Here is a 25,138-nt window from a genome sequence, read left to right on the forward strand (position 1 = left end):
GATATATTTTATTTTTTCTTAGGTCATGTACATGTACTACTTGTTGGGTCATAGATTAATGGAGCTGCCGATATCGGTGGATCGTAAAGAAGTGATTGCAGAAAATACGTATTTACTGACTTTGGACGGAGACATTGATTTCCAACCTCATGCTGTGCAATTGTTGATCGATTTGATGAAAAAGAATAAGAATCTTGGAGCTGCTTGTGGTCGTATCCATCCGATTGGTACAGGTCCGATGGTGTGGTATCAGATGTTCGAATACGCTATTGGCCATTGGCTGCAGAAGGCTACGGAACATATGATTGGATGCGTACTTTGTAGTCCTGGATGTTTCTCGCTCTTTAGAGGAAAGGCTCTGATGGACGATAATGTTATGAGGAAATATACGACAAGATCTGATGAAGCACGGCATTACGTACAATACGATCAAGGTAATTGTTCTTCATTTTCATATCCAATGCAATGGATATGAAAAATATTAAAAATATCAAAGATAAAATTACTAGACTTTTATGTAATTTATTTTCTATGCAAACTTGTTTCTTGGATATCAGAGTGTAATTTTACATAGAAATCTAGCTATTTTATGTTCATGACAAACATCTTATTGTATAATATAAACATAATTATTTTTAACAGGCGAAGATAGATGGCTGTGTACGCTCATTCTTCAAAGAGGATATCGTGTAGAATATTCAGCTGCTTCAGATGCTTACACTCACTGCCCAGAAGGTTTCAATGAGTTCTACAACCAACGTAGAAGATGGGTACCCTCGACCATGGCCAACATATTCGATCTGCTCATGGATTACAAGCGAACGATTAAGATTAATGACAATATTTCGATGCCTTATATCTCGTATTTGGTATTATAACATTTCATATACTCTTTTCTTTATAATATAGGCACAGATTTTAATGTTTATACTCAATTATAGATGATGTTGATGGGAGGCACAGTGCTTGGACCCGGAACCATATTCCTTATGTTAGTGGGTGCCTTCGTGGCCGCTTTCAAGATCGACAATTGGACTTCATTTTACTATAATATTATCCCTATAATGCTGTTCATGGTCGTATGTTTCACTTGTAAATCAAACATACAGGTAAATTATGTTACAATAATCACGATTCATAAATCATTTGCATGTTGTTCTGTGTCCCATGTGTTGTGATTGTGTCGTTTTTAGCTTTTGATTGCTCAAATATTGTCTACTGGATACGCGTTGATCATGATGGCCGTAATTGTTGGTACTGCACTTCAATTAGGCGAGGACGGAATAGGATCTCCATCAGCGATTTTCCTTATAGCGCTTACGGGCTCATTTCTTATAGCGGCCTGTCTTCATCCACAAGAATTTTGGTGTATCGTCCCCGGCATAATATACCTACTTTCGATTCCATCTATGTACCTTCTCTTGATCCTCTACTCAATCATCAATCTAAACGTTGTATCATGGGGCACTCGAGAAGTTCCTGTTAAGAAAACTAAAAAGGTTTGCTATACTATAATACATATTTGTACGCTTCTTTATGGTTTGGTTCTATAATATCTATCACTCACATCCATCTTATTGAATAACACAATTTATAACCTAACAATCTTAACAACTTGTTTATTCCATGCAGTTATTCCTCGCTGGAGTCTTATCTGCAATTTATAGTCTTGTTATGATGGCTGTAATAGTCGGTCTGGGATTGCAAATAATGGAAGACGGTTGGCTAGCGCCTTCAAGTTTATTCTTATTAATAATAATATTTAATATGGTGGTAGCAGCATTATTACATCCACAAGAACTTAACTGCCTAATATATATAGTCGTATATTACGTAACTGTACCTAGCATGTATCTTCTTCTTATAATTTACTCACTATTTAACATGAACGTTGTAACATGGGGTACCCGTGAGACTCGTGTTAAACTCACACAACAGGTATTTACTAACATTCTAAATTTTATTACGAAACTAGTTGTAAATGTTGGATTTAATTGTAGCAATTGGAAGAAGAGAAGAAGAGTGCAGAAGAAGCAACACAGAAGGCAAAGAATAAGACGTTGCTAGGCTTCCTCGGAGGACAAAACAATGATGAAAAAGGCTCCTTCGAGTTTTCATTTGCCGGTCTATTCAAATGTATGTTCTGTACTTATCCTGAAGGCGGTGAAGAAAGAACTCAACTTATTTACATATCCGATAACATTGAAAAACTCAATAAGAAGATTGAAAACATGGAAAGGTAATATTTTATTTTACTGCTGGCTTAGAATTACATTTTTTACTATTTGATTAAAAACGTTTGTTCTGCAATGTCAAATACATATATTTAATTACTTATTTAACCACTTCCTGATCACAGAACTTTTTTGAAAATTACTCAAAAACTTTTTGCACGGATCCACCCTTTTCTATGCAGCGACATAAAAAATATTTTTTCAACAAAAAAGAGCTATGATAATTTCTTGAGAAATTTGCTGATTTTTGAGATGAGAATTAAAAAAAAAGAATTCCGAGTTAGCTCCGGCATGACGGAGACGGGGTTAAGACATGTCTCTATATCTCCAAATCCTGATCTACTTACTCGTATTGATTTCGTCCTGCAAAAGTAGTGTCATGATTAATTTCACTCAGTTTTTTTTAAAAAACTTGCTTATAAATAATAATAATTTAAATTTAAAAGCTTAAAAACAAAATATTATTGAGTTATATAGTTTCTATAACTTGCATTACGCCAATGAAGTTCAAAGACGTGACAAAGTGATTTTAAGTTCTGGATATAGTCCTTTTATATCTATCTTTTCCGACTCTGATTCTGTGATAACAATCAGATTTTTTATAGCACATTTATTATGGATTTTATTTCTGTAGAAAGTATTAATTTTCGACGTGCTTTTTCTTTGTTCAGTGATAGTAAATCGTTGGTCTTAGTCTTAATAAATGTTTGAAAATTAGAAACGTGCTACCATTCTACCACACCACTGGTTCAATGACTTCACTATACCTTTATGGGTGTAAAATCTTCAGCATTATAGGGTTACCAACCTTGAGGGTTAGTTTGTGATTCATGGCATTTATGAACAACTATACAACTCGAAGCATCTTTTTAATTGAGTAAATGCATGTGCTGCAACTGACATCATCTCATAAAGAACAAAATCATTTATTGATTTATCTCGTTTTTAAAGCCATTATTTTTAGATATTTATTTATTAAAGTGAAATAAGAAAGTGCTGATAAAATGTTAAATTTTTTAGTGATTAGTTTGTGATTATTTTGCTTTCTTAAATTTTTTTTGTTATTGAAGTATTTCATATATATTTATTAATAATGTTCATAATATATAGCTTTTAATATTAAAACAATAATTAAAGTAAAATAAACACGCTGCAACTGACATCATCTCATTAGAAAAAAATATTTTATGTAAAAGAACGTTCTGTAAAAATGTTGCTTGTTTCACAATCATTTTCTGTCATCAACTCATCTAAAAATATAATAATGTTTTTTATATAGAGCTTTGGATGTCCAACCAACGACGAGGCGTCGTTCTACATTAGGAGGAGTTGGAGCAATGCATCAATTAGGATCTGTATCAGAACATCCGGAAGAAGACGATAATACATCATTGAGTGAAACACTATCTACTGTGCCTAAAGTATTATTATGATAATATAATAAATATATTTTTTTAGCCATTATACACAAATAAATGATGTTTTACAGGAAGAACGTGATAATTTATCAAATCCCTATTGGATCGATGATCCAGATCTTGGCAAGGGTGAAATCGATTTCCTTCTCGATAATGAGATTCAATTCTGGAACGACTTATTAGCTAGATATCTGTATCCAATCGAACAGAACAAAGAGGAACAGGTATATCATATAAACTTGTGTGGTATAAATATTTTAATTATTATTTCAATATAATGAATACAATATTTAACTAAACTTTTCCATTTCATATATATACATGTCCATGATTTAAACGATTTATAGCACACAATTAAAAAGTTCTTTGCCGAATGATTTTAGAACCGTATTGCCCAAGACTTGAAAGATTTGCGTGACCGATCCGTATTTGCCTTTTTCATGTTAAATGCACTGTTTGTGCTTATTGTGTTCCTACTGCAGTTAAATAAGGATCTTCTTCATTTTAAATGGCCCTTCGGAGTTAAAGTTAACATTACTTACGATGAAACTTCCCAAGAGGTAATACTGATTAAAAACAATCCGAGAGATTGGTTTTCAAGAAGGATCCTAGCTGACGAATCTACAGACAAAGAACTTATGAAAAAGTGTGTTATTATTATATATCTGAAGTACGAAAGATTGAATGAAATTTAATATGATTGTTGGCATGCGTGGGCGTATATATAATGATAACGACTCTATATATAAAAACATCAATCTTGAAAACTGACTCTTATTATATTTTATTAACATATGTATTGTGGCGTCTTACAGGAGCGTGTCGCAAACGATTTGTTGGATTTGCGAAACAAATCTGTTTTCGCATTCTTCATGTTCAATGCGTTGTTCGTTTTGGTTGTGTTTTTACTGCAATTGAATAAAGATCAGATACACGTAGATTGGCCTCTAGGAATTAAAACAAATATCTCGTACAGCGAAGAAACAGGAGAGGTACAGCCGGGATGGACTGGCTTTAATTTGACTGTGCAACCCTCTTCTTACTTAATGTTCTTAACTCTAATATAATCTATGGAGGAAGAACTGCATACCTTTGGCACAGTTGCATGGAGATGCAAATGTTCTTAACAACTGGATTTGGTTTTCTCTTTATACGTGCATCTTGACTAATGGGACGTTGGTTACTCTTACTATAAACATTCCAATTCCGTACATTTCATTCCATTCATTACCCATTATTTTAGATTCAGTTATTTTTTTTATATTAGACATATCGATATTTTAGGCTAAGACACAGTTCTATTGTTAATCAAGTAATTGTTTTTGCATGTACTTCTATACTATTACACATTATTTAATAAATCACAAACTATAGAACTGTTTGATAAGTTTGGTGTCCCCAATTTATGGATATACAAAAAATCTTGGGAGTGAATAAATTAAGAAAAAGATTATTGCCACAAAAATAAGATTCATTTCAAATTATACACAATTTTCAAATCTCTCATAAAATTTAAATTCAATGTTTCGAAATACTGAAAATGATTTTAGATTTTATTTTTAATTAAAATTACTATAATTTAGAATATAAAGTAAATATTTTATTATTTGGTTTATTGTTAAAAATATGCTATAATTCGTGTATAGTATTTTGTTATATTTAGTTGTAATTTATATTTTGACGGCTAAATGGAAGTATGTATTTTGCCAAAATAATGTATGATATATCTTTCTTTTACAAGAAAGAATCTATTAAAACATTGCAAAAAAACTCCCAAAGCTAGGCAATCAAACATTATTTTTTTAATAAGTGAAACATTAGAAAAACGATCCATTTGATAATTTTTTTATTTTTGAGTCCTAAAATTATCAAATACTTTATTACTTGAGAGCAGTAAAATTTTTTAAACCAAACTCATAATTTAACAAAAATAATGATAAAAACCACACGATTCATTTTATCATCATCATCATTCATCTCACTATCATAATACAATGACTATAAAAGAAAACAAAAAGAGAATTGGAAACGAAAAGCTATGAAAACCATTACATGGTGTTTTATGTGTATAATTTTTATTGCTTTTTTTATTTTAAAAATATATTCAAAGAATACATATATTGTATCCTTATATTCCCATATTCCAAAAAAATCCCATAATGATCTGGAATGTCAGTTCTAATACGTGTGATGGGTAAAATTATATATGTACATATAAGTTCATATATAAGTCTTGTTTTGCTCATTTAACATTAAATTATAAGTTTTTTTTTGTTCTCAGATTCTTTTTTTTAATGTTTATTTTACATATGGATACTATTATGTCATAATCGAGGTGAAGGACTTATGATATAAATATATGTGGATGGAATTTTTGTGAGATAAAAAACACACAACTTAATGTGTATTATGTATCATACACACAGCACAATTTGTATTACTAATTGATTCAAAAGTCCGATAACAGTGACGTAAAGATTTTTTAGTAATAATTTTGGAGTGCAGAGTTCTTAAAAACATGTTAAGGAACTTGTGTCTGTATTCCAATTTATATTATGAATATAATGGGCAAGGGAGAGAATTAAATATATATCAACTCAGGGTCTTAAACGGGTCCTTGAATTATACATGTAATAAGTATAATAAAAATATTTTTGCACAGATACAACAGGCCCTGAATTATACATGTTTTTTATTAAATATAATTTTGTATTAAGCGTTACGCCACTGTTAGATTTAGCATCTGTGTGAAGAATGTATTAATTATGTACTTGAAAAAATACTAAAACATCTATATATTTTAGGTACACATATCGAAAGAATACCTTCAATTGGAACCTATCGGTTTAGTATTTGTAGTGTTTTTTGCACTCATTTTGATCATTCAGTTCTTTGCTATGTTGTTCCATCGTTTTGGTACTCTTTCACATATATTGGCTTCGACTGAACTTAATTGGTATTGCGCTAAGAAGGTAATATATAATAATACTAGAATAAAAATATTGTATTTTATTTATTCAATGTAATGTTTCAGGCTGAAGAATTATCCCAAGATGCAGTTTTGGATAAGAATGCAGTTGCCATTGTGAAAGATTGGCAAAAGTTGATCGGAATAGACGACGATTACGAGAACGATTCAGGTTCAGGTCCAGACAGGGTAGGCAGAAGAAAGACTGTACATAACTTAGAAAACGCTAGAAAGAAGAAGAGGCACATAGGAACATTAGACGTTGCGTTCAAAAAGAGATTCTTTAATATGAACGCTAACGGTGGCCCAGGTAATATTTTGTCATTGCATATTAAATATGATTCATGTGACGTATTGATTTATTGTATACATATACAATTATGATCTCTATCGATCACTTGCAATTCTCGCAGCCAAAAATACAATGGGTGCATTATGTGGTCGCATAGCATTGTAAAAATAATTCTAATCAATATTTTAATTGTTGAATTTTATATTAAATATCTGAGTATAAAAGTGTTTTTAAAAACGCTTTATGTTTTTCCCTGATGGTAGTCCAATTGCTATTATAACTTATTTTGGTCAAAATTGTCATATGGATTACATGACGACTTATTTATTAAATATAATATACCACCAATAATGTTTATTTTAAAGGCACACCTATACTCAACCGAAAAATGACGAACAGACGTGAAACAATCAAAGCTTTGGAAACAAGGCGTAATTCCTTAATGGCCGAGAAGAGAAAGTCTCAGATGCAAACTTTAGGAGCGAGTAATGAATATGGCATCACAGGGGTAAATATCATCTTTGATTTCAATATCAATATCATTTTCCATACCATTTGTATGATATATTTTTAGGTGAACAACAACGGAGGTATTCCCGTGAGAAGTATGAGACCATCTGTGGTCGCTATGGGCAAGGATGTGTTCACCGATCCGAACGGAGGCCTCACGAACCGAGGGTACGAACCGGCACTGGGAGACGATGATAACGGATCTTTAAGACTTCAGCCAAGATCGAGCGTCAATTTTAGATTTCAATGATTGAATAAAACACTATTTATGAATAAACTTAGTCTATATTTTGTAATAAATACTCCTATTATTTATATAACATGATTATTATCTATTAATACAGAGTGCTAGAAGGTCATTCAAAACTCTAATCATATTGCGTAATTTAGCAGTTAGAATTAGAGTAAACAACTATCGACATTCTTCTGTCATCAATTGAAATAGTATCTTTTGCAATACTTCATTATTCAATACTTAGTGTAAAGTAGCTGAAGCAATACCTTCTCTAGTAATATATAAAGTGTGTTCGTCATTTTTACATAAAAAGTACTGCCAATATTATTATACAAATATAGGTATTTAATTTAAAAAGTGTATGTGATAATATAATTTAAAAATGATACCTCTCTTATATTACATTTGTGTATTTGTATAAAAAAGAGGTTAATTACGAAACAATTGATTAATTATAATTTTGTAATTACAACATGTATGTAAATTGGAATAAAAAGATTATTTAAAACATTTTGTTTGACTTCAATCTTGTGAGCAAGATAAATTGGCTTATTAAAAGTAAAAAATTGTATAAGAATTTTCTTCTACATATAAAAAAACAAATAAAAGATTATTTGTGCGAATCTTGTTTTGCATAGATACAAAGTATTTTATGATAATTTCTTCTTAAAGTTTTGAAATTCACATAAAATTTGTATTTTTATTAGTATAAATTCATGTTTATTCTCATAGTCTCTTAATCCGTTTCGAATATTTGGTTGAACTCTTTGATTCCGGTAACATTGTAACTGGACCTGGTCTAATGTGAAGTGGAAATGCTGCTTTCTTGTTCCTCTGAAGATCATCCCAGTCGATACTCGGCGTAATTCCGCTTCGTGCGAGCTCGGCTCATTTCTTATTTGTTCCAAACCGGAAGCGAAGTGTTAAAACTATAGTGTTTTTAATTTTTTTTTTATGGGAGCTTAGGGACGGTGTGGTGGTGGGTGTCAATGATACACAGATTGAGCCGCTGCAGTAGTATATTTAATGAAGATATGAGCTGTTTACATTGTAAAAGGGCGGACGCGAAAAGATGCGTCCGAACGCCAGGAAGGCTGCCAGTGTAGAGAGATATTTGACACGCTACTCAAGTGCCGACTAGTTTTGGCTATTACAAATCTAAATCGCCCCCCATAGGAGTTTTGATGGTTCTCTCAGAGCAAGGTGGTGTAACTTACCAACATCGTCTACTAACTATCTAGTTGATAATACTGCTAGCTTTCTTACTGCGCGGATACGGTGGTTAACCTACATAAAATGTTACGTAAAAGACAAAGGAAAGAGATAAAACATCTTTAGTGTTTTGCTGGTCCTTCGATCCTCCATAAGATTACCTTCTCGCGTGGGTTAATGTCGCACGCATATGAAATATAAACCGCCAGATAATAAACAATTATTGTGACGCTGCAGTCTTTGTGGATTACACAGTCTGTGGGGTTATTTAATCTATCTATATTTTATTGGTAGTTTTGTAGTAGCATAAAGGTACTTGTAGAAGCTTACGTGTATGCCGAGGCTTACCAAAAAGCGAAGCCCAGATGGTGACGCAACTAGGCTGTCATGATTATTTTATACTTAGCATGAAATGTTTAAGTTTGTGTCGCCAATGGAAGGAAACCCTAACTTTTCACAGGGTGACTCGGAATTAATGCTGGATAGTGGAGTGCCTATGTAAAAAAACATTAGCCTGTACAGTATATTTTTTGTATAATATACTTTGAAATGTTTATGACGTGATCTTGATGGGAAATCGTATATAGTTGTATTTTAGAAATAGGTTTGTGGGAGCCTATGTATATTTCTTCTAAGAAGGGATAATTAATTTTTGCACTCTCCTATTAGTCAAAAATTTATTTAGTTATGTGTACTAGTTACATATCACATATAAAGAAAGGTTAAAACGTAAATGTTTGGTATTACCCCGCTAATTTCAAATATATTTAATATTTATGAATTTAGTGTTATATTACTATTGTTTATTTGTATTAATATTTATTTAACAGTTTTTTAGTAGATTATATTGAAGAGACGTTTGAACACTCATTTTTATTCAATGTTCGTTAAGCTATATTTTTACATATGGCAACTTACACGTGACAGCTGCCGCAAATTTGTTTGTCCCCGCTTTCGCCGGTGTCATCGTTTTTACCTGGTTTTGTATGATAATTTCACAACCATGGTTACAGATAACTATAATAATTTAGCGTCTGATTTAGAGAAACAGGAATTGGAGGTAATTAATCATAAACCACACAAATTTACATTCATTATTTTGCGCAAAAAGTATTAAAATTAGTACATGTGTCCTTTCAAAATTTTTGCCCTTTGAACACAAATTTCCAAAATTACCTTTTTTTAAGTTTCATGGTAATTTGCCGTTCTTTGCCCTCCAACGAAAATTTCCGAGATGGCTTACTTTTGTTTATAGGCTCCTTTAATAATTTCAAAATCACCTTACTGGTCCAATAACAATTGAAATGTAATTTATACGTATAATTTAATGCATTTGTATTGGAATGTTACACTTTATATACTATTTATGCAATTATGTAGGATCATATCAACTATCATGTATTTTGTTGTCATTCTATATAATTATAATAATTGATTATTAAAACTTTCATTGCTACAGTCGCTAAAAGGGATTATATCCACACAAGTATATTCCCAATTATTGGCAATTTACCTCTATCAAAACGATTTGTAAGTATTGATATTAATAATATGATAAAATAAATAGTGCTTGCTTAACTATTTTCTAAAACCGTATTTCAGATGTAATGCAAAATGTTTATGGAAACGCATACCGAAGAATATGTCGAACGAAGCCATCAATCCGGAATTGCAAGCCATTTGGGCAGTTGGTCAAAAAATGTGGAAACGTGATCTTCCTGGAACATACATAGCTTTAGCGGCTTATATTTGGACTGAGCCTGTCGCCTCTATTATGACTTCCTTGGAGGGTAAATTTCATTTATTTGTCATTGTACAATAAATTAATTCATATTACTATTTGAAAATATTTTTTTATATTGCAGAAAAAATTAGAGAGCGAGCCGTTACGTTAATAGCCAAAGCTTATAGTTCACTTACTGTCGATACTATGATGTTTATGACAGGTTTATCTAGTGAAAGGGTATTGCAAGTGTGTCACAATCACGGCTGGACCATCCAAGCCGATAACATGATTATTCCTACTAAACCTGTGCCGCCGGTTACAACTCAAACCTCCAGTGAAGATCAACTATATAAATTAACCGAATTCGTCACATTTTTAGAAATGTAAATCAATCTACTGTATCCGTTGAAAAGAATAAATATTTTATTTTCAAAATATTTTCTTATTTAATCATAATCGAAAATGACAGCCTAACGTTAATGATATTTTGATTATTTATATTGCGATATTAATGTATTTAATTGCTCAATCTGCATTTAGATGCGATACGAAATGTTCTGCTCTCAAGTATTACATACTTTTGTGTATGAGTGTATATCCGTACTTGCTACTAATTAAATGATTCTAAATAGTAAGGAGAATTGCGAAAGTGATTAAATAAATAATATAAAGCAGATGTTTAATTTTTTCTTTTCTGATGAAATTTCCAGCATAGAAGGCTCATTATTTTAGCTAGTATTAAGAATAAAAACAATAATACATATAAATATTAGTTATGAATTTGTTGTCCTTAGCTATATTTTGTACAAGAGGAAAGTCTAAGATAGTAAATGAAATTGAGTAATTAAAGCATTGAAAGATTTTTAAATATTAGATTGTATCTATTATTGTTTGTATTGAAAACTCAATGAAGAGTTTTGCGGGACTTCTGGCATCTCTGGATTCGATGGTGAGCTTATGTATAATGTTACCTAGAAGGCAAAGTAAAGAAATGAAACTATCTAAAGTATTTTGCTGGTCCTTCGATCCTTATGGGTTAAGGTCGTATGCATGTAAAATGTAAACCACCAACTTCTCATGGTGGAGAGAAATTAAACATGGTATTTAAACTGCTTTTGTGACGCTGTGTCCATGTGAATTTCAAAGTGAATTAATTGCTCGATCTCCGGCTACATTTTATCGGTAGGATTGAAGTAGAAGCTTATGTGTGTGCTGAGGTTTACCGAAAAGGAAATTCTGATGGGAACCCAAGAAGGCTGTCAATATTATTTTAATCTTAATACGGAACGACTGATTTTGTTTCGCTAATGGGAGGAGAACGGTACTTTTATGTTCTTAGAAATTTTCGCTGAATAGTGGAATTCCTTTATTAACTCCTTGCACCGCGGCTTGTACTTTTGCACGCAATTTCGCACTTTGTTAATACATGGTGAGTACCAAATTATAGCAATAATTCTTTCAATATTTTAGTTTAACAGTATAGTTTATATTTATGACGCAATATTGGTTAAAAATTGTATAAATCTGCATATCAGAATAGGTTATTTAATTTAAACTATTCATGTTTATTGCGTTTTAGAGCAGTTTAAAAGCTCAACGTTATTATTTACAAATATTGTTATTTGTAATTTGTCGACAAATCATAGACCTCTGGCAAGCAATAAAAATAAGCAAAATTATGTAATGTAATGTAAGAGTTTATTATTTAAAAATTATAATAAAAAGTATATGTTCGGTATTACCCTACTGATAAAAATAACTTTAGTAACTATGAATTTTCTGACTTATCATTATTGTTAATTTGTATTTATATTTATTTGAAGGTTTTTCTTTAATTCAAACGTTTATACACGCATTTTTTTATGTTCATAAAACTCATGTTTTTACATATGGCAATCTCAGAGTGACAGCTACTGCGGATTGTTTGTCTCCGTTTTCGGCCCGGTGTCGTCGTTTTTACTACTTTTCTAAAACAATTTCACAATCATGGTTACAGATAACTATAAGAATTTAGCTTCCTATTTTGAAAACCAGGAATTGCAGGTAATTAATTACTAAGTACACTTGATATTGACAAATAACCTCAAAATTGTCATTTATTATTTTGCGTAAAAAAGCATTAAAACTAGTAATTATAGTTCAAATAATATTTCAACTGTGATTTATAAGTATAATTTTACGCATTTGTGTTGAAATGTTGCACTTTAAATACTATTTATGAATTATCTAGGAACATACTATCATGTATTTTGTTGTCATTCTATATCATAATAATAATCGATTATTAAAACTTTCATTGCTACAGTCGCTACAAGGAGTATCCACACAAGTATATTCCCAATTATTGGCAATTTACCTCTATCAAAACGATTTGTAAGTATTGATATTAATAATATTATAAAATAAATAATGCTTGCTCAACTATTTTCTAAAACCTTATTTAAGATGTAATGCAAAATGTTTATGGAAACGCATACCAAAGAATATGTCAAACGAAGGCATCAATCCGGAATTGCAAGCTATTTGGGCAGTTGGTCAAAAAATGTGGAAACGTGATCTTCCCGGAACATACATAGCTTTAGCGGCATATGTTTGGACTGAGCCTGTCGCCTCTATTATGACTTCCTTGGAGGGTAAATTTCATTTATTTGCCATTGTACAATGAAATAATTCATATTACTATTTAAAAATATTTTTATATTGCAGAAAAAGTCAGAGAGCGAGCCGTTACGTTAATAGCCAAAGCTTATAGTTCACTTACCGTCGATACTATGATGTTTATGACAGGTTTATCTAGTGAAAGGGTATTGCAAGTGTGTCACAATCACGGTTGGACCATCCAAGCCGATAACATGATTATTCCTACTAAACCTGTGCCGCCAGTTACAACTCAAACCTCCAGCGAAGATCAACTATATAAATTAACCGAATTCGTCACATTTTTAGAAATGTAAATCAATCCACTGCATCCGCTGAAAAGAATAACTATTTTATTTTCAAGATATTTTGTTATTTAATTGTAATTGAAAATGAAAGTTTAACATTATGGATATTTAGATTATTTACATTGCGATATTAATGCATTTAATTGCTTAATCTGTATTTAGCTACGGTGCGAAATGTTCTGTTCTGAAGTATTGCATATTTTTGTGTATGTTTATATATCCGTACTTGCTACTAATTAAGTGATTCTTAATAGTAAGAGGGGAATTGCGAAAGTGGATATCTTGAAAATGTAATATTGTGATATTTATGAATCGTACTTTTAATAAATAATGTAAAGCAGATGTTTAATTTTTTATTTTCTGATGAAATTTCCAATATAAAAGGTTCACTTTTTTAGCTAGTATTAAGAAGATAAACATTGATACATATATTATTAGATATGAATTTGTTGTCCTTAGCTATATTTTGCACAAGAGAAAAGTCGAAAATAGTAAATGAAATTGAGTAATAATTTTTTTAAAGCATTGGGAGATTTTTAAATATTAGACTGGATCTATTATTGTTTGTATTGAAAACTCAATGAAGAGTACATAAAAAATGTATGATACATGATTTCATTTTAATTGTTTTTTGTACCATTTATTTCTTTCATTACACTCGGAAAAAAAAATGTGGGTAGCAAATCTTTTATTTTTGGAACAATTCTAGATAGACATCGTCTTTCATCTACCACTTCTGGATGCTTCCTAAGTTTTTATACCAGGGACCAGAGCACCACTAGACAATTTATTCCAATAAAATATATTACTTGTAATATTTTGTCTGTTAATTATCTAAAAGAACCTTATGAGAAAGAAGTGCGTACAAAACTGCTAGTCTGTTTTTATCTAAAAACAGATTTATGTGATTGATGATTGTGATATTTATGTATGATAAGATGTAATTTATTTATATATTTTTATTTTTGCATATTTAATATTTATTTTAGAATATCTCAATAATATTTTTTTTTGAAAGATTTATCTCTCATACATTTATTTATTTCTACTCATGTTAAACGTTGATTTAATTTAAGTTATAAATGTTTATGTGAATATTATAGAATAAAAAAATACATAAATACCGTATAATATTATTCTACTATGACATCGTACACCGATAACACTACCTAGATTAATCCCATACAATAATCATCATTTTAAGCCGTGGAGATATCGTTTTCAACAAATAAGATGTAGGGATTTGAAAAAGAAATATGTAGAATCTTTTTTTCGGTACTACCGATATTTTATTTTGTAATACCGGTAGTATCGAAAGTCGATTTTTACCCCAATACCGGTATTGCAAAACCTAAATGCTGCTCTAAGCTGATAACGCTTTGATTCTTAGTGATTCAAGGGACACAAATATCTGTTTTTAACAAGTCTTGCATATTATATGAATGTCTAACATTATACATGAAAATGAAGCAATATAAGAACTTCGCTTAGATAATTATATATTAATAAATATTTCCCCCCTCTTTATAAAGCACCCAATCGTACCTAGATTCGACAAAAATGTTACTCTGCAGACCATCTTCAGAACGGTAAAACCAGCAGAGTCGTCCCATTAGCCTGTAATAAAAGGCATAGCAGCAGCGCCCATCGTGCCGGCCGCATCTGTGCAATTTGAAAATTGCAAGAAATAAAATGACGGCGAGCATTTCAAGTCAATTCCTCACCTGGGAGCATGGCCTTTACCCCCGAACGTGCCTTATAAATCGCAATGAGACACGGTGCATTCCGTCTTTTATCATTTTTACAGACACATTAATAACATTCTCTGGTGCACGCTTCGCATTCGACGATTCGCAAGAGCCACTTCAATATAGGCATTAAACAAACCATAAACGGGGATTTAACTAATGCGCACTGTGTTCTTGCATAAACTGTCTTATTGCCTTCAAATAATGCAACATTACACTGTACGAGCTGCTGTTACGATTGCTATTTCATTACCCTACATATGTTCACAGGAATGTAGGGTATTAGCACGATATTGCGAAGTAATGAAGATTTTTTATAACCTATAATATTTCAAAAAATATTATTTTGTTTTTTTTTTGTTTTTCACAGTCTTACTGGTTTTATTAAACGAGATAAATGTGTCATCGTAAATATAAATTATCCTTATAATAATCAAGTGTATTGATTGCTGTTTTGGCTGCATGAAAGCATTTCAATCAGTGCGGTTTCTTTAGTGAATAATTTAATCGCCATTCGCCAAATAAGTGCCACTATTATAAAACGCACGCATTCGATATAAACCAATTATGGTATATTATTAACTTTGCACGGAGTTTCCTGTAATTTTGTTGTCATCGGCGTCGCCTGATTGCACGTTCATCGGGGGTTGCCGGTCAGCGCTTCTCAACATTAACGAGGTTAGTGGTTACGTAATAATTGAACGGTTCGCTCTGATTGTAAAGGGATGGTAAATGTAATACGGAATACTTTGCGCTTTGGAATGGCTCTATTAAAAACTTTTAAATCTTTGAAGCAGTTTTTTTGGATTTCAAGAGAACTTTCAAAGCAAAAGATTAAGTGAAATAGTTTAAAGATGGTTTAATAATTATTTAAAAAATAGAAAGCAAGTATTTTAAAGAGAAAATAATATCTCACTGTGTACCAAAGGAGGTTGAATTGCGACCATTGCTGTTTATATTATAAATTAATGATATCATTAATAATATTACTTATGTTGCATAGGTGATAATGTTAAAGAAGTTGTAGATAATGTAAATAATGAATTAAGTATAATATAAATATGGTTAAAAAATAACGCACTTAAGCTAAATGTATGTTTATTAATTATAAAGATTTATTAGATAATAATATAAAAATAGTAATTGTAAATAAAAAAATTCAATTTTAAGGACTATTAAAAAATTAGTGGAAAACTAGACAATCTAGGATGAAAAATATGTTAGATAGAAACACAAAAAAAAATAATCTACGATAGTATTATATTGCTCTATTTAAATTATTGTGCAACAATAATAGATATATTTAACAAATTAGATAAAATGATGTTGCAAAAATTACAAAATAGGGCAATGAGAGTAGTCTTGATTGTCTAGATTAAAATGCTTGAATGTTCAAGAAATATTGAAGATGAATGTTTTAGTATTTGTGGCGTAGCTAGTGTATGTGGTGCCCGGGGCGATCCTTAAAATTGCCGCCCCCCCCCCCCCCACCTATACATTTTTTTCATGGTCATAAAAGCAGCATTTCTTAAAATAATTAATTGGTTATTTTTAAGCTCTTGCTATTCGTGGATATATATATTTATTTTAGTGCATTTAGGGTTAAGTACACCATAGCTTTGCCACTGGTATTTATATATAAGTTAGAAAATATCATGTTCCTTGAATATTTTAATAAGTATTTAACAATAAATATAGATGTACATAAATAGATTTTACACTAGAAATAGAGACAATTAAAAAATAGTTAATAAAAAATAGTAATAAAAAACGGGTACGGCCAGGAGAATAATGTAAGGAGGTATGAATTTGTATATAAATATTCCTAGGACAATTCGTGAAAATAAAAAGTAGCAGGTTTCCTATACGGAACAAAGAAACACCTTTGTGGATTAAGAAATAAATAATATTAAGTTTTTTTATTTTCTGTTTATGATTATATGTATGTTTAGTTAAATTTTGCTTAGTGAAAAAATTAGCTATAATAAGTCTTATCCTCATTTAGCTTAAGTACATTATTTTTTTACCATATTTATATTATACTTAATTCATTATTTAAATTATCTAAAAATACTTTAATATTATCACCTATGTATTATATATATATATATGATATATATTAATTCGTCGTATGTATTAAACAGATTTTTGTATATTACTAATTATATCATTAACATATAATATAAACACCAATGGTCCCAATTTAGACCCCTGTGGTACACTGTAAGATATATTTTTCTTAGATTACGCATAATTTATTGTACCTTTTCCCTTTTTTTAAAATAATTATTAAACCGTCTTAAACTATTCCATTTATACCGATATTCACTAATTTCTTCAACATTATTATTTTGTCTTGCTTTCCAGAACTTTAAATTATTATTTGTCATTTTTATTTGCTAAAACCCTTCTATAAAAACTGTTTTATATTATGTTTATTGCAATATTTTTAATTAAGAAGTATTACCTCAATACTTCTTTGTATCCTTGACTAACAACCAATCATTTATAACTATGTTTTCCCCTGAATCCCGATTGTTGTTCACATAGTATATTTTGAGAAATAATGAAATCCTTTAATTGTTTGATTACTACTTCTTCCATCACATTTTCCATACAAAGCAACATGTTAATTAGTCTCATTTCCTCAACCTTTTTACTATTTTTTATTTTAGGTATATGTATAATAGTAGCAATCTTCAAATTCTTTGGAATTTGCCAAGTGCTTTACTTACTAAATAATGTAATTTAGTTCATAGTATTTCCCAAGTTTCTTTACTTATATTTACATATTATTCATCAGTACTAGTTCCTTTATTTAATTTACAAATAATGTTTTGAAATTCTTCTAAATACACTGATTTAAATTTACTAAATTTTACATTCCATGTTTCATTAGTGTATTGTACTAAAATCGATGAATATTTTACTATTTACTAACCCCTGCCAGATAAATTATATTTTCAATAGTAAAAATGTATATCTAGCGGTGAAAATGTATTCCAATATGATTTCACTGAAATAGGATATTTTCAAATATATTTTCGAAACTGTTTTTTTTTAGATTTACTCAAGGTATAACTTGAGAATTTTTGGTTTAGAATCAGAGACGTCATTTTAACATTTTTGCAGGGGGTGGGGGACAAAAGTTGGCCCCTCCAAATTTCGAGCCCCCCAAAGTCCGATAGAATGCGCTTATGGGGTAATCCGCCACTGAGTTGAAGCTGTTGTGATGTGAATAGCCATGAGAGATTGTAAGCTAATAACGATAATAAATTTAAATGACAAGAAAAATGAAGAAGAAAAAAATATAATGTCGTTCTTTTGACTGACAGACACAAACTTAGCTAGAAAACCACTACATTTTGTGGTTTTACTCAGTTAAACTTGTACAAGTATGAAATTTGAGTAGTTCATGTGCACTTGTGGGAGCAGCGTCGTTTCTAGCACGCATTGATTTGCCGAACGTTTGAATAATCGCTCACGATTTCAATTACATAATGGCGCGGCAATTTATTTGCCTGTACGAACACAATGCAACCGACTCTCTCACAAAACAATCAATTTTCCATCTGCACTTTATTCACGATGGCGCACTCATACATACATTTTTAATGCAATTTAGGGGGACGAAGTCGATTCGCCCATTGTTGAAAACGACGGTCACGCGAGCTGAAATAATATCGATAACCTTAAAATAAGCTGCGAGGTGAAGAAGACGTCAATCAGATGAAAGTTAATCACTTCCTTTTGATACACCTTGGTTAATTCAATTTGTATCTACTATTAGAGGTCTGTCATTATTATTATTTTTTATTATCTCTGCCATCTTTCATAGCTCGTGTGTCCTTCCTTTTCTTTCAATCAATATGACAGATCTTAGCGTCAAAAACTTATTATATGTAACTTCGGATACAGTCATTATAACTTGTTTTTATGGCCTCAAACCAATTGCGAATTAATTACAAAAATGATTTACTTTACCTTCACCTCCTAAAAGTTAACGAGAAAATTTTGTGTAGAGCGTGCGTCAAATATTTGGGAAAACACTTCAATATTAAATTAACTAAACGTATTAAAAATAAATAGAATATTTTATAGAAGGACTAAGGATATTTTTAGAGCAGTTTTTATAGAAGGGTTTTAGCAAATAAAATGACAAATAATAATTCAAAGTTCTGGAAAGCATGACAAAAAAATTGCAATCTCGGGAATTCCCAAAAATTCAAAATTTTATTTAATTATCTGCAAAATTATAGGGAAAATATATTTTTGATAATTACAGTCGACCCCCCTATAGCGTAGAGATTAGGACTTCGTTATAGGAATACTACGTTATAGGGGACCAGGCACCCGTACAAAATTTGAGGTTAGGTTCTTTTAACTGTATTTTGTGAATTTAACGAAATCAGCATATCAAACTTTTTTCCCATTTTTCATGTATTAAATTAGCTTTTATTTAGTTTGTAAGCAAGAGCACGTGCTCCATGTTCTTGTCCAATGTCCTTGATTTTGCGAGTTCCGAAGAAGTCAAACGCAGTTGTTTTTGAGTTATTTTTTTAATATTTTATAACAACCACACAAACTGAGATTTAAATTCTAATACAAATCGGCAATTATAAAAAAATAATATAAACTTATTATTAAATATCTTGTTTTTGCTGGGTAAAAAAATTTTCGAAAAAAAAATAACGAATCAGACCTATTTCAAATTTTTGTTGTAATTTTCAATTTCAAATTACCTGCCGTTGAAAATACTCCCTCGCTTTCCGTTGATGTTAGCTTTGTGAGCAAACATTTATATAACATTTATATTTTGGTTTCATTCTCCGGTTGGTGCAAAATAATAAATTACTTTCGCTGCCTCATTATTTTTTACCTTAAAAACATTCTGATGATTTATATGATATTTGTTAAATTCTTTTTCGGTTGCAAACGTCATAATAATAAAATCTTCATCAGTATTAATAGTTATTTTTTGTTTGTCAAATATTTTAGTGGTTTTTTAGTTTTTTGTTTAATTTCTCTTCGATTATCAATCGACGGCATATTAAGAAAATCGTCATTAATAACATCTCCATTAATTATTTCTATAAGAAATGGTTGTAATAAATTCTGTCAAAAATGTTATACACCTTTTTGTTTAATTTGTGATTTCAACGCTGAAAACATCTAGTGATAAAGATGTGTTAGTTTCAGACAACTTTTTGTCTCGAAGTCTCGAAGTCGGAAATTCCTTGGTAGTGTCTACACAGAATCCATAATTATTACATATATTCATCTATTCAAACAATGATTATGAGCGAGAATTTTTTAACCAGCCGTTAAGAATACACGCTCGCTTTCCGTTGGTGTTGTCTAAGTTGTGAGCAAAGATTTATATAAAAGGCTTAAATTTTTATTTCGTTTTCCAGTTGGTTGCAAAGCCTTAAATATATTTCGCCGATTCATTATTTTTTACCTAAAAATCAGGTGATTTATTAGATAATTTATTAATTCTTCTTCGATTGTCAACGTCATATAAATAAAAATGTTATTAATTATTTTTAAGAAAATCGTTTAAATAAATCTTCTACATTATACTAATGTATTTTTTGGGAGCAACTTAGAAAATAGTTTTTATTAACAAGCTTTTATAATTTTGTATTAATTCAATTAGCTGCTTACTTCATTTTAAACATTTTTAGAAATATAGTTGTAATAATTTGAGGTAATTTTTTCAGTAAAAAATCTGAAAGTTTCAAGTCTCCGGTTAATTTTTGAAAAAAACGGGAATTCCCGAGTTGCCTCAATACAGAAGTCCTAACCAAAACCCAATAGCATCCTCAAGCACATTTTGCTTTAGAGACAAACATTTAGTATCATCGGATAACTAGTTAAGTAAATTGATCTGCATATTCTTAAATATATACAATTCTATTTTTATAAACCATTTTCATTCCTTACTTTTATATTGTTTTTATTTATTCTTAGAGATTTTTTTTCTGGTAAATGTTAAAATTTGATTTGCGTGTGTGTATGTAAAGTGTAGGCAGTAAAAATGTCTTGATTGCCTATAGTCTGAAAATTTATTGAAGTGATAATTATGGAAAAAACATTAAAAACAAATTTTGTCCAATAGGAAACCCCAAAAACTCTCATATCATAAATAAAAAAAAATCACGTCAATAGCAATATAATCGGGCTGTCACCGCCGTAGTGTGAACAACCGGTGACGTGCCTTTTAAGCAACGTGAGAGTATTGTTTCTTAGAATTTCAAAAAGTGTCGGGAATCAGAATTCTTCATACCGACTTTGATATTCAACGACGCGGCTTCTAACTTCGATTTTCCACTTTATCCAATCTTATACTTATACACCCACAGCTTAATCGATTCTAATGGGAATATTCGCTTTTCAGCGGTTGGGAAACGTCGCGCGGGTTTAGAGCGCAGGTCGATCGCTTTCACTTTCCGATAAGCGTCGACCAATGAGCGATCGTTGTCGGAACGCTCGACCAATAAATGCGCAGTGTGTCACTCGGACCGTGAAGCCACGCCTACTGCATTAGAACAGCATAAATTACCATAAACCATTCATTGTTGTGTAATTAAAAAGGAACGGCCGCACCGCGGAAACACTCGCCAATGGGACGGCCGAGACAAAACCGAGAGTTCTCAAAGTTTTTCCAGCGAAAAATATTTTTTTTTTCTTTGTCGAATTTCCCATAAAATAAAAATTAGTTTTTTGCATTTCATTCTTTTTTTGTTGCGTTATTGATTGTGACTTTAATATTGGATTATTTTTACATTCTCAAGAAATTAAGGCAATTTTTAAGCATGCGTTTAAAAATTCGCACTAATAAATTTAATAAGTTTTATGAAGCAATTGCTCCAATTATTCAGTGTAATAATATATACAACAGTATCGTAATCATGCAACTATTTATTACCATTGATTATGCAAGAAGGCATTTCATTCACATAAATCAAAAATAATACGAGTCCTAGTAGAAACCTATGAAGAGCCCCGCAGAGAAAAATTTTCTCATGAATTATTTCATTAAGCGATACTCTATGATTGTAATATTTACGATAGCTAATAAATAAACTTAAATATAGCCCACATATTTAATGAGAAATAAGTTTCTTGAATTGTCTATATTTTATGATTTACAGATTTAAATAATTATGATTGACTAATACAATAGTCGGTGACTAAAACTTGAGTTCAAATCCATTTATATCTTATTTAGGATGTAGGAACTAATGATGATTATGAATTTGTATTTTTGTTAGGTTACCTTAAATTTTTCAAATTTCGTAGATGAATAATTAAAATAAAATGACGCTAGGTCATGCATAGAAACATTATTGTAAGTTAATTAAAATTTACAGAACTTAATTTCAGTCTAGTGTCTTATAACTAACTTAGTAGTTGTTAATTGTGTTTACCCCGTTGTAATGCATTAGACTAATTCTTGTCATGTTGAAACGAAATATTACAATAATTAATTACTTTTTTGATTTTTCTCATCTAAATATTTTTGTAACTGATAAACCATAACGATAGTAGCAAATTTAGTGACAGTTTTTTCTACAAATCCGTAATGTAAGATTGGTAAAATATTTTAAGAATTTAGGTGTTTTTTTAATTCAATTTTTAGAATTCGTTAAACAAGTTGTTTAATAAGGGTAGTATGGTTTTTGTTTTGTGAGTATTTCTATTATATATTTATATCATTTATATAATGCTACAACTCAATTTTTTTTAAAGTTATTAGATTATATTAAATCTACAATATGAGAAGCCCAATTTTATTATTAAGAAAAATAATAAACGCCATCTTTAATTTATGTATTAAAAAACTACCTTTAGTTTTTTATATCTTATATAAAAATAATGAGTAATATTTTTTATTGATTTATTATACTATTCTAAGTTGTATGAATTATTTTTACGTGACACTGTGCCCTAATTTATATTAAAAACTTTTTACTTAAAACTTAATATATAATGACATTTTCTTGCATTAAAATATGATCCAATATTACTCACTTCGCGATTAAGTAATATATTTTGGTATTTATTTTGAACAAATAACCAGTAATTTAAGACTAGCATGTGCATGTATTTAACTTAAATGTCGGAATAGTGTAATCCGTACGGTCTGGACTGATAACACAGAGGTCACTGGTTAGAGCCCCGGCAGCAGTCTAGAATATATTTTTATAAAAAATGCGCTAATATTAAAAACTGGCACAGTTGCAAAGTAACAAATTTTGATTATAAATTTTAATACACAAAATAATTTATAATTATTATATATATATACATATATATGTCGCCGATTCCCAGATTTGAAAGTCTGGGAGTTTTAATTACTTTAGTAGGTTTTTATCAAATCTGATTGACCTACACATTTGGTATATATTTACCCTGTTATAACGCATTGGGCTTGTTAGGTTACAACAGAAGATAAAAAAATATTTGAAATACAGTCTGTATATCAGAAATTATTTTGAAAACGGGTTGAATGAGTTTTAGGCGGCTTTCTGTATTATTATTTTACCGAATATGCCAATTTAAATCTATGTAGTAATTTAATTAAATATTACGCCATCAAATCGCAAAATATGAAATACAGAAATGATGCGAACCAAATGACATTTTTCATTTAAGCATAGACTTAAAAGTTTGCGGATCTGTTTTTTTATCAACTTAAAAATACTAGTTATAATGACTTATTTATTTTAAATGTAACGTAATTTCGTGAGTTTAAATATTTTACTGGTATTTAAATATTACTTTATTTTGCTATACAAATTAAAAGCAATAGGTGTACAATATTTGTGTATAAATATATTTTAAATTTATTTTTCAATAAAATATAGTTACCTCCGGACTAAGATCTAATATGCTTCTAATATGTCATATGTCCGTATTAAAAAGTTAGAGAAAGTATTATATGCAACTAACCACTATAAATAAGCAAATTCGTACTTCATTGCGAGATTAAACTAAGAGTTAAAATATTTCATTGGGCCCGTTTCAAATTCCCAGTAACTATTCTCAGTGAGTCAGTAGCCGCCACACATCGAACTCTATGAAAATAGAGTAATAGACGATTTGTTGGCCAACGGATTGATAGGTGTGAATTTATCTCATGCATCAAGATATTTCCGTCAGCAGCTTGCTAGCATGATCAGGTCACTTCCCCGTGCCTGACGAGCTCATCTCGGTCGATCGTGGATATTCCGAATGCCTGGATATACCGTTTGTAATACGTGACTGCCGATAGATAAATGTTGCGATGTTATAATAATATAATAAACAATTAATTATCTCAACCACTACTGAATTACGGAGGTTGGATTTATAGCCATTAACTTTTCACGCTGTACTTTTAGTTAATGTAATTGTTACACAAGATTAATGTTCTCGATGCTTTGACGAACAGGGAAGTTAATTATAATTCAATGAGGTTTTGTTTAAAAAGTATCTATATGTTATCATTAATGGCAACCGGTTGTCGACTATTGTTCCGTAACTCGTGTAAAATTATAGAATAGATACTGTAATTTAAGCACGGTTATCTTTAGCTACCGTATCGAAATGTTGCTATAGTAATTGTGTAAGATGCCGTTGAAAGTTGTTGTTAATTAGAAAACTTTGTATTATATAATATATTATTATTATTATTAAGAATATTTTTTTTTTGTTTTACATTTACATTGTTTAACATTGTCTTTCATATAAATGTAGGTGTGAACTTTTTTTATTATTATAATATTAGGGTCATGTATTAGATACATATTTGATTTTATTTAAAGATATCACTTTTAACTTATATTCGTTGCTACAATTATGT

The 25,138-nt window shown here is 30.2% G+C and overlaps 3 protein-coding genes across 8 annotated transcripts in view; all 3 read left to right on the forward strand.

The window, feature by feature from the left end:
* kkv (hyaluronan synthase-like protein kkv) overlaps positions 1-8,165 on the forward strand; it is a 51,582-nt gene extending 43,417 nt beyond the window's left edge. For 2 of the 6 annotated variants that reach the window (XM_088196202.1, XM_088196200.1), the window contains exons 12-23: positions 23-434; positions 643-869; positions 942-1,109; positions 1,194-1,499; positions 2,001-2,239; positions 3,514-3,655; positions 3,724-3,876; positions 4,036-4,212; positions 6,457-6,624; positions 6,687-6,930; positions 7,278-7,420; positions 7,487-8,165. In XM_088196202.1, coding sequence (XP_088052328.1) covers positions 23-434; positions 643-869; positions 942-1,109; positions 1,194-1,499; positions 2,001-2,239; positions 3,514-3,655; positions 3,724-3,876; positions 4,036-4,212; positions 6,457-6,624; positions 6,687-6,930; positions 7,278-7,420; positions 7,487-7,672 — 2,565 coding nt within the window. In that variant the 3' untranslated portion in view covers positions 7,673-8,165. Of the gene's footprint in view, positions 1-22; positions 435-642; positions 870-941; positions 1,110-1,193; positions 1,500-1,632; positions 1,939-2,000; positions 2,240-3,513; positions 3,656-3,723; positions 3,877-4,035; positions 4,213-4,467; positions 4,645-6,456; positions 6,625-6,686; positions 6,931-7,277; positions 7,421-7,486 lie in introns of all 6 variants that reach the window. The other 4 variants (XM_088196203.1, XM_088196201.1, XM_088196204.1 and 1 more) reach the window with 3 other exon arrangements.
* Positions 8,166-9,772: 1,607 nt separating this feature from the next.
* On the forward strand, positions 9,773-11,030 carry LOC148230358 (COP9 signalosome complex subunit 8-like). Its single transcript, XM_088194092.1, has 4 exons — positions 9,773-9,929; positions 10,329-10,399; positions 10,472-10,659; positions 10,735-11,030. Exons 1-4 carry the CDS (start codon positions 9,873-9,875, stop codon positions 10,980-10,982), a joined length of 564 nt encoding a protein of 187 aa, XP_088050218.1. The 5' UTR covers positions 9,773-9,872; the 3' UTR covers positions 10,983-11,030.
* Positions 11,031-12,474: 1,444 nt separating this feature from the next.
* On the forward strand, positions 12,475-13,882 carry LOC148230359 (COP9 signalosome complex subunit 8-like). The gene is made up of 4 exons (XM_088195126.1): positions 12,475-12,638; positions 12,901-12,968; positions 13,041-13,228; positions 13,302-13,882. The coding sequence occupies exons 1-4, from the start codon at positions 12,582-12,584 to the stop codon at positions 13,547-13,549; spliced, it is 561 nt and encodes a 186-aa protein (XP_088051252.1). The 5' UTR covers positions 12,475-12,581; the 3' UTR covers positions 13,550-13,882.
* The last annotated feature ends 11,256 nt before the right edge of the window (positions 13,883-25,138 follow it).

Source organism: Plectrocnemia conspersa, unplaced genomic scaffold, assembly GCF_051122295.1.
Source record: "Plectrocnemia conspersa isolate PC_06_02 unplaced genomic scaffold, ASM5112229v1 ptg000010l, whole genome shotgun sequence".
In the NCBI taxonomy this organism is placed as follows: Eukaryota; Metazoa; Arthropoda; class Insecta; order Trichoptera; family Polycentropodidae; genus Plectrocnemia; species Plectrocnemia conspersa.